We start from the raw sequence: 11131 nt of genomic DNA, 5'->3' as shown, positions 1-11131 counted from the left end.
CTCTACTTTTTTAAAGAAAAAATACAGAAACTTCAAATTTAACGGCGAATGTTTATTATCATTCGAAAGAACATTCTTTGGAATTTATTTTTTGAAAATTATCTCTTTCAAATGTTTACCACGGCTACTTCTCAGATGGTCCATCCGTTGAGTTCAATTTTCGATGACTCCTTCGAGCATTTCGAATGACACGCGTGATGTTATACTTCAAGGCCTGAATCGAAGCGGGACTGTCCGCATAGACTTAGATCACAAGTTATAAATTACCAAGTTGTTCAATAAGTTTTGTTGTTTGATAAGAAAAATACAATTTTATGATTCAAAATACACTTTATTATTAAGTATAGTCTCCCTGAACATTAATACACTTGCTACAATCTGTGGATCCCATCCCTGGAGTGAGAATCCGGAAGGTCTGCAAAATAGGCTTCAGCAGCCATTATGACCTCTTCATTTGATGAAAAACGCTTGCCACGCATAAATTTTTTGAGTTCTGGAAACAAATGGACGTCGCTGATTTTTTTTCTTCAGCAAACCGGGTCTATTTTCACGAATTTTTTGCTTCAACTGGTCCAAAAGGTTGCAATAATATTCAGAATTAATTGTTTTACCAGTTTGCGTGGCTATGATTTCTGGTGTTGATGCGCTTTCTGGATGTCCTTTACGTGGATAGTCTTCAAACCTTTTACGATCACGTTTATATTGAGCAACCCATCTTTCTACTGTTCTAATTGTAGGAGAACTATGTTTAAACACCTTTAATATTCGTTCGTGAATTTATTTTGGTGCTGCACCTTCCAAAAATAAGAATTTTATCTCGGCACTATATCCAATTTTTTCCATTGTAAAAAAATACTGTGACACGGCGACACTAAATGGCTTGTAAACAAAGAATGAATTGACAGATTGAAATGAAACTTCACATATATACGTATGTAGTAGCAACGCCCTCTTTTATCAAACGACAAAACTTATTGAACAACCTGGTAACCGATCACAATCAAGTTCTTATAAGAAATCCTTTTTTTATTTGACGAAATATCTTCAGGAAATTTGGCTTGTGTTATTGACCAAGGCAACGGTACAATCATAAATCAATTCATTATTCGGATCAGTCCAATGTAGCATATAGTTGCCGATCAAAATTAAGTTTTAGTATGGAAACTTTTTTATTTGTGTATGGTATTAGTACTCGCCAAGCAGAGCAATTACGTTAATTTGAAGCATCTGTATACTACAAGGTGTTTTCCAAAGTTAATAGGACTTTTTGAATATAGCGCCCCTGGTGGCGCCATCTATATGTCGACTGGTACGTTAGAATCTGCTATTTTTATCGATTGTCCTGTGAGAATTTCATGACATTTCATTGATTGGAAGTGAAGTATTTTAAGTGTCAGTATGTTTGTGTTATCGGTGCGAAAATGAGCTTCAAACAAAGAGTCAACATTCAGTTTTGTTTTGAAATTGGTAAAACTTTTACCAAAACGTTTCAATTAATGAAACAAGTTTATGGCGATGACTGCCTATCCCGTAGCAGAGTGGACGAGTGGTTTCAAAGTTTTCAAAGTGGTTGTGAGGACATAAATGACGATCAACATGTGGGCCAATCAAAATCCTTGATCACCGGAAATTCCATCGAAACTGTGAATGAATTCATCAAAAATCAGCCGAAATTATCATTGAAATTCATAGAAATGGAATTGAACATCTCCAAAACATCGATTTATCTCATTTTGATCGAACATATGAGCTTACGAAAGGTGTGTGCACAATTTGACTGACGACCAAAAATTACTCTCATCGATCGACGCTTGTAACCGATTATTTGACCAAAAATCACATTTTAATAATTAATCACTCACCGTATTCACTTCATATGGACCGCGCGACTTCTTCCTTTTCGGAAAAATGCATTTACCCATGAAAGGAAAGCGTTATGCAGACGTATTGGCCATTCAAAAGGCTTGCACCGGCATACTGGCGGCCATATCGGCCAACGAGCTAAAACACTTGTTCGACATTCTTTTGGACCGTTCAAAAAGCTATATTGAAGCAGAAGGAGACTATTTTGAATAAAATAAAATCATTTGTTCTGAAATTATGGAAAAGATTGACCAGGACCGTCACATAAGAAACCATGATATCGCTAAGGAACTTAACATTCGTCATCAAATGGTTTTGAACAATTTAAAACAGGCTGGCTACAAAAAGAAGCTCGTTGTTTGGGTACCACATGAATTGTCTGTGAAAAATTAAATGGACCGAATTAACATCTGCGATTCTTTGCTGAAACGAAATGAAATCAAACCATTTCTGGAGCGAATAGTAACAGGAGACGAAAAGAGAATCAAATACGATAATAATGTGCGAAAAAGATCATGGTCCAAGCGTGATGAAGCTCAACAAATGGTCGCAAAGCCAGGATTGACGTCTCGAAAGGTTATGCTAAGTTTTTGGTGTGATTGAAAACATCATCAACTATGAGCTGCTGCAGCCTGGTCGAACGATTGATTTTACATTTTACTGAGATTGAAGCCAGCAATCCAAAAAAACTGCAAGGACTGATCAACAGAAAGAGCTTCGCCTTCAATCAGGACAATGCTAGACCATAATCATCTTTGATGACTCGGCAAAAACTGGGAGAGCTTGGCTGGAAAGTTTTGATGCATCCCCCATAGAGCCCTGACACTACCATTTGTTTCGATCAATGCAGAACTCCCTTAATTGAGTAAAGGTGGCTTCAAGAGAAACCTGTGAAATTATTTGTCGCAGTTTTTCGGGGAAAAACAGAAAACAAAATTACACTCATGGAATAATGTCTCTAGCGGAAAAATTGCAAAAAGTGGTCGACCAAAATGGTACATATTTGGTTCATTAAAGTTCAATATAAATTTAAAACAAGAAAAAACGTTAACTTCGGCTGCACCGAAGCTAATATACCCTTCACAGTTGCATTTCTTGTAGTAACTATGTGTTTAAGTAAATCTAAAGACATAACCGGCCAGTGGTTTTCATCCAAATGAAAACATTTTACTGGTTCTTTTTAGCCACGTTGTTTGCTAGAAACGTTAAAGTTATTTAAAATTTTAAGAAGATTTATTGTTAACATAAACTTAATGATTATTATATTTATGTATTATTACATATATATCATATATGTATATATTTACAGTTTGCTTGATAAAAACACAGAGCAAATATAATGTATATTTATATTGATATATATAAATATATCTATAATACATATTTATGCTATATAGATTACTTTACTCATATCTATGACTTGCACCTAATATTATTATACTAAATTATATTAGAATTGATTCTAATATATATCTACATATATAACGTATCTATTTTCTAAAACTTAAAAATATTCCGTCATGATCACTATATGGTGCTTCATATGTGATACATGAGGTCATTGCTGGATCCATGTTTGTCCATACCCAATCTATTGCTGTTTTGTTGTGGCGGCGTTGTCCAATGTAGATTGAAATCCCAACTGTTGTAATCGAGCCTCTAAATCGTCAGTTGCTGTGAGGCGACATACATATGTATGTTAAAGTCTGCAAGGAATACTGATGGTCCTTTAAACTACTCATTTATCTTACGGATATTATTTACCACTTGCTCTCTAAATTGTGGCAGTCTATACGTGGGGTTTCTGTACACAAATGATAAAGAAACTGTCGAATTTACGTTTAATAGTTGGTAAACCACTTTGCTGAACCTGTGACGTTCCTTGAAAATGATCCTTCTGATAGATCTGGGCACCGATATTGTTTAGAGTATGGCTGAATTCATAAACGTAGTTTGCAATGCAACACTGCAAACAGATGCTATTTTCTAAAACTTAAAAATATTCCGTCATGATCACTATATGGTGCTTCATATGTGATACATGAGGTCATTGCTGGATCCATGTTTGTCCATACCCAATCTATTGCTGTTTTGTTGTGGCGGCGTTGTCCAATGTAGATTGAAATCCCAACTGTTGTAATCGAGCCTCTAAATCGTCAGTTGCTGTGAGGCGACATACATATGTATGTTAAAGTCTGCAAGGAATACTGATGGTCCTTTAAACTACTCATTTATCTTACGGATATTATTTACCACTTGCTCTCTAAATTGTGGCAGTCTATACGTGGGGTTTCTGTACACAAATGATAAAGAAACTGTCGAATTTACGTTTAATAGTTGGTAAACCACTTTGCTGAACCTGTGACGTTCCTTGAAAATGATCCTTCTGATAGATCTGGGCACCGATATTGTTTAGAGTATGGCTGAATTCATAAACGTAGTTTGCAATGCAACACTGCAAACAGATGCGCGATTCAAAAGGAAGGATTCCTAAAACCTCATATTTTTGCAAAACCATTGAAATTATGCAAGATGATGTGGTTTACTCGCACTTTCGTATGACGAAGATCACATTTAAAGTATTTGCTACTAAATATTATTATTTATAAGAAATAATTCATATTTTTTTATTAAAGATACCTATTACAAAGCATGATAAATCCTTGGTGGCCTCCGCACAAAAATCATTACAAATAACGAACAGCAACAGAACAAATAACGGAAGCTGGGCAACAATTGCTCTTTTAGAGACGTCAGCGATCGTTTTAGTGTAGCAATTGGCCTAGCATATAAAATTTTCTTTTTAAATAATAAAGGGAGATGTTATAAAACTTCCAAAGACTGCAGCTGAACAAAAGCAAATCAGTGAAGAATTTTCAATTCTGCTTCAATCCATTCCCCTTTGTTCTAGGGTGCGTCGATGGAACACATGTTCCAATTTCACAACCAATCAAAGATGAAATCAGTTATCGCAACCGAAAGGGAACAAAGTCAATCCTAGCTCAAGTAAATATTTAAAGTTTTTTACCCTAACTTATATTTTTTTAAGTTGAATACTTTTTTGCAAGGTTATTGTCGACAGTCGCATGAAATTCATAGATGTATGTATGTATTTATTGGTTGCCCTGGTGCATGCCATGACGCATCGGTATGGCAAATGAGTTTTGTCAGGAAGACCATAATTAATAACAAGTAAGGAAGGGCTAAGTTCGGGTGTCACCGAACATTTTATACTCTAGCATGATAAAGTGATACGCGAGATTTCATTATTCGACATTTACATATTTTTTTATTTTGCTGTAAAATTAATTAGATTAGATCAATTTGTGTACTTTGAGTATTGAATTGTATTTTCATTTCCTAATGTATATATTATACAGAGAAGGCATCAGATGGAATTCAAAATAGCGTTATATTGGGAGAAGGAGTGGTTCTGAACCGATTTCACCCATATTTCGTACATGTCATCAGAGTGTTAAGAAAATATTATATACCGAATTTAATTGAAATCGGTAGAGTAGTTCCTGAGATATGGTTTTTGGTCCATAAGTGGGCGACGCCACGCCCATTTCCGATTTTTAAACCAAGTCTGTGTGCAGCTTCCTTCCGCCATTTCTTCCGTAAAATTTAGTGTTTCTGACGTTTTTTGTTAGTCGGTTAACGCACTTTTAGTGATTTTCAACATAACCTTTATGTGGGAGGTGGGCGTGGTTATTATCCGATTTCTTCCATTTTTGAACTGTATATGGAAATGCTTGAAGAAAACGACTCCGTAGAGTTTGGTTGACATAGCTATAGTAGTTTTCGAAATATGTACAAAAAACTTAGTAGGGGGCGGGGCCTCGCCCACTTTTCCAAAAAAATTACGTCCAAATATGTCCCTCCCTAATGCGATCCTTTGTGCCAAATTTCACTTTAATATCTTTATTTATGGCTTAGTTATGACATTTTATAGGATTTCGGGTTTCCTCCATTTTGTGGGCGTGGCAGTGTGCCGATTTTGCCTTTCTTCGAACTTAACCTTCTTATGGAGCCAGGGAATACGCGTACCAAGTTTCATCATGATATCTCAATTTTTACTCACGTTACAGCTTGTACGGACGGACAGACGGACGGACGGACGGACAGACATCCGGATTTCGACTCTACTCGTCACCCTGATCACTTTGGTATATATAACCCTATATCTGACTCTTTTAGTTTTAGGACTTACAAACAACCGTTATGTGAACAAAACTATAATACTCTCCTTAGCAACTTTGTTGCGAGAGTATAAAAAAAATTAATATTTATTCCAATTACCATTTTTTGGGCGATGGAGGTTATCCGTTGGAAAAGTTTATTATGGTACCTTATCGCGATAACGGATTCTTAACACCAATGCAAATGAAGTATAAGGTAATTCTAAGCTCAACTCGGGCTGTTGTGGAATTGGCGTTTTAAAAAATAAATTTAGAATACTAAAATATATTGAAGTTCAACGTCCATATCCAATTAATAACAATGGCATGTATGATAATTCATAACATTATTATTGTAAATGAAGGCAGCAATACCGATGAAATAATAGAAGAAACAAACATCATCGAATTTGAAACGCTCGAGGAAACCACTTTATCTGGACGGAGAGATGCAAAAGCAAAGGGAGATGAAAAATTTAATTATAAAGAGCATTTTGTTTTAACATGTTTTATTGAATTCAATTCATAACAATAAATTTATTGCATTGATATTAGGTTTTAATTCAACTTAATCCGAAATAACCCATGCGTACCATATGGTAACGCAAAATGTCATGTTACATTTTCATAAATAACTTGAAAGCTACACTACAAAACTACAAACTACAAACCGTTTTCTTATGCGAAAAATTTGCAGCTTTCCAGAATTGTGATTTTATTTTTTATTTTATATTATTGGGAGTTCAATTCGAGTAATTATCGTATCTGAAAATAAGTTGACGAAAGCAAAGGTGAAAAATCTTGTTTTTCGATATGGCATGTCGGTAAGTGCTTTTATATAATGCTTATATTTCGACAGACTTTAGATTTAATAATACCAATCGATAGCTAAATAAATAAACCATTAAATGTGAATTCAGTTTGGTCAAAAAATAGTTCTTACTATTTTTTTACATTTTACCTTAGGCGTTACCATATGGTAACCGTGGGTCGCCTAGGGGACAGGTTTTTTATTCGTGTTTCATTTAATTTTTTGTGATTTTCTTTGCATTTTGGATCGCGTACGAAGTATTTTTATGCTTTTATTAAACAAATGTCTGTATATGTTCTTGTTTTTATATGTTTTATTTTGCTTAGAGGTTTATCGTTGCAACAAATGCTTGATTTTATTGAAGAGCTTGACGAAGCAGGTGATCAAAATGATGTACCAGCTACTATTTATATTGAACTTCCTGTGGATGGCAATATATCTGATGAAGATGATGCGGAAGACGAATCTGGGGGAATACCAGATAATGTTTGTCCCGCTCAGCTTAAAAGCGGATGTGAAGTTGTAATGGCTAGTGGACGACGTTTACAAAATTTTGATGAAGATGAAATTGGAGGCATGTTTGAAAACAATATTGCTTCATATTTACATAATAATAATTATCTTGGATTCTTTAGTTCCAAATATCGAAGATTTGCCCGTCGTTATTGTGGAAAAAGAATATAAAAGTATGGATTTTAATGGTCAACCTTCAGCATCCAATTGTACATCACCAGACAGAAAGCGGTTACGTAGAGTGACACCAAAATCTTCAAATGTTTCACTGCCACAAAGTAATAAACAAACAACATTTCAATGGATAAAAGATGACGCGTCATCCCTTATTCCCATTTTCCCAGATGCAAATTACGAGGATTGTCGTTATTTACTACCGCATCAGCAATTTGAAAAGTTTTTCGATGATGAATTATTGGGACACATTTGCGAACAAAGTGCAATGTATGCGATCGGAGAGAATAGACCTAACCCAAGCATAACAGTCGGCGAACTTCGAGCATTTATTGGCATATTGGTCATTACGGGATACAATAACCACGCCAATTTCAGAAATTTATGGAGTCAAGATGGAGATATTCGCAACAGCTTAGTGAGTAACACAATGCGTCGAAATAGATTTCAGGAAATTTTGCAAAATCTTCACTTCGAAGACAACTCTAATGCTTCTTCAAAAAACGGCGACGCCAATCCCGATAAAATGTGGAAATTGCGACCATTGACTGATCATTTAAAAGCAAAAATGATTGATCATTTTCATGCCGAACAAAATCTATTCTTTGACGAAAGTATGATTTCCTACTTTGGCAGACACGGATGTAAGCAGTTTATCAAGGGCAAACCATTACGTTTTGGGTATAAAGTTTGGTCCCTTTGCACTCCATCGGGCTATATGGTGAACTTCGAAATTTACCAAGGAAAGAATCCTCGTGCAAACGAAGATTATGAAGCGAAGTTTGGAAAATGAGCTGCTCCTTTGGTCAGTATGGTTGACGATTTTCCTGATTCATTAAAAGTGTTGCCGTTTTCGTTTTATTTCGACAACCTTTTCACTAGTTATCCTTTGTTAGCTTTTCTGAAAAGATGTGGATATAATGCCACGGGAACAATCGGTGAAAACCGCATTTCTGCAAGCTGTCCTCTGATGCACAAGAAAAATTTTAAATCAATGGATAGAGGTTATTCGGAATCAATTGTTATGAAAAGTACTGGTATTCGTTTGGTGAAATGGAAAGATAATAATGTTGTCTGCTTATTGTCTACCACTTTTGGTGAAAATCCTAAGTCAATGGCACAACGTTATTCAAAGCAGAGTAAATCCCGAATAAACGAACCCCGTCCTTGTGCGATCACTGAATATAACAAATATATGTGTGGAGTAGATCGTTTCGATCAAAACTTGGCCCAGTACCGCATCGCTTACAGGGGAAAAAAGTGGTCGTCTAGCATATTTACCTGGCTGATAGATGCTCCTATTCAAAATGCTTGGCAGCTTCATCGAAAAGAACAAAGAAAAAATGACGCAACTTGAATTTCGACGACAACTGGCCGCATACTATTGCAGACATTATGGTACCAAAGCCAAATCGCTTGGTCCCATGACTTCTTACAGATATGCCCAGCAACTAAGTCGCGTAGAACACACTCTCCGGTACGATCAAACTGGGCATTTTGTAGAGCCATCAAATCGTAGACGTTGTGCGGGTGAAAATTGTAGCGTTAACGGGCGAACAGCATGTGGAAAATGTAACGTTGGACTTTGCGTCAAGTGTTTTGCAGCTACCATACCAAACCATAACTGTTTTGTCATAAAATTTATTTTTTATTGCTTAAAATTTCAATAAAACTGCATAAAACAAGATTTTTCGAAGATTTTATTTAAAAAAGGAAGAGCAAAAAACCTGTACCCTAGGCGACCCCCAGTTACCATACGGCAACGCTGGTTTTTCGCATTTTCCGGAAAAGTTATATAGTGAATCGTAAAACGGACATCAATTTCGTGCTCAGGAGGTCAAAATACATAAGTTTACTTAATTTCAGCAAAATCTGAAAGAAAAAAAGTTCTGGGCAGTAACGGGTTAAAAAGACTTCAGCCTATTAGAGTAAACAAATTAAGAATTATTGTGAATTTTCTACAACTCTCTGGAATAAGGTACGAATTTCCTTTAACTCAGTTACTTTCTCTTTTTCCACCGCAATTTTTTCTGTCTCTATGTCCAGCAGTTTCTTCATAATTTTGGCATCTGCCTCAGATTCTTTGTTCAAAAAATCCAGGACTTTGCAACGTTTTCGTTTCATTACACACTTTGGAGTTGTCAAATCTGCAGGTCTCACATCTGAGTTCATTGTCGAGTGGTTATTGGTCGGTGTCGAAGGGCCATCACTTGTTACATCTGCTATTAAATTATGAAGTGAACTTTCGATCATTTCACTTGGCACAAGAACGCTACTGCGCAGTGGCCTAGCTACAACTCAGGGCGCCCGGGGCCAAGGATGTTCTGCCGCCCCCCTTTATCTACCTACCTACAAGTTTCATGAGGTGGTTCGAACAAAAGTGAATTTTTCGATATTCGATATTAAGTATATAAAATTTAGGAACTCGAAGCCACGCAAATTCTGAAGTTCCAAAATTCTCACAATACGGTTTTTGGGAAATTGATAGTAAATTTACAATACGTCTTATTAAAGCCCATAGAAAAAACCCATTTCGCCCTATATCTTGTACACTTTTGACACAATTCGCAGGAATTTGATTAAATACCATTTTTGAAAATTTGGAGAAATAAAAGTATTTGCTGCATTCAAAGCATAGGGTAACTGTTGCTAGACAAAGCTAGAAAAGTGCAAAGTGCACTTTAAGCTCTATCACTATTTTTAGGAGAGATATAAGCCAAAACATATACGACAAATTCAAAAAATGAAGAGTATTCGAGTAAAAATTAATATTTTTCATTGTTATTCAGATTATTACATTGTGAGCGTACAACTCTTTATCTTTTATAATAAATTTTGTAAAAAAATTTGTTGAATATTTTTCTGAACATTAAAAAACAGCGAAGATCATTTTGCGGCCCCCAAGGCGTTGCGCCCGGGCGACGGCCACCTTCGTATAAAAATTTAACTTACCATAATATGTCCGTCATTTCAACCGCAAAAAAACCATAAGCATCACAAACGAAAACAATGCACAAATTCGACATCTGTTGCGCATTGAAAAGAGTTGCCATGCAATAACGAACTCAAGGAATTGCCAAAAATAAGGCAAAGGCATTTGTGAACTCTATGCATTCCAGTGTTGCATTGCAAACTGCGTTTATGAAGTCAGTCTATATTATAAGGCCGTTGGCCGGGCGTCGTCGGGAAGACCTTGTTTTTCCATCAATGCGTGCAATAACATTATAGCCCTCTATCGGAAATTCTTCTTAAGATAAAGCCCAAGGCTGTATAAAGCTGACCTGCTAACTCTACAGAGGGTACCGCAACTTGGCCGCATGTTCCACCTTTTATGTATCGTGATATCTTCAGCTGGAATGACAGGTAACTGTCTACGTTCTATAGTTATTTGTCCATTTCGCTTGTATTCGAATGATCAGACCACCTTCATGATTGGTGTCCAATGTGCAATGCGACTATGCAGCTGCTTGGAACGTGCAAAGCTTCCCACTTTTGATTCGGCGAATTTCACCCATAGTCGCAACACTGTGCTTTTGGGTCCACCTGATTAGTTCCCCTGTAGCACCATTTACTAATCCATCACTCGTGC

At 36.1% G+C, this 11131-nt stretch overlaps 1 protein-coding gene across 1 annotated transcript; it reads left to right on the top strand.

Moving 5' to 3' along the window:
- The first annotated feature begins 6857 nt into the window (after positions 1-6857).
- Positions 6858-8335, top strand: LOC120770702 (piggyBac transposable element-derived protein 3-like). The gene is made up of 3 exons (XM_040098282.1): positions 6858-6868; positions 7182-7429; positions 7491-8335. The coding sequence occupies exons 1-3, from the start codon at positions 6858-6860 to the stop codon at positions 8333-8335; spliced, it is 1104 nt and encodes a 367-aa protein (XP_039954216.1).
- Positions 8336-11131: the final 2796 nt, after the last annotated feature.

Source organism: Bactrocera tryoni, chromosome 3 (genome assembly GCF_016617805.1).
Source record: "Bactrocera tryoni isolate S06 chromosome 3, CSIRO_BtryS06_freeze2, whole genome shotgun sequence".
Classification (NCBI taxonomy): domain Eukaryota; kingdom Metazoa; phylum Arthropoda; class Insecta; order Diptera; family Tephritidae; genus Bactrocera; species Bactrocera tryoni.
This window is presented reverse-complemented; position numbering and strand designations above follow the sequence as displayed.

What these genes read in the sequence shown, in the direction of transcription:
- LOC120770702 (XM_040098282.1), top strand. An exon ending in TGATGAAGATGAAATTGGAG is followed by an intron (nt 7,430 to 7,490) that starts GCATGTTTGAAA and finishes TGGATTCTTTAG; the next exon opens with TTCCAAATATCGAAGATTTG.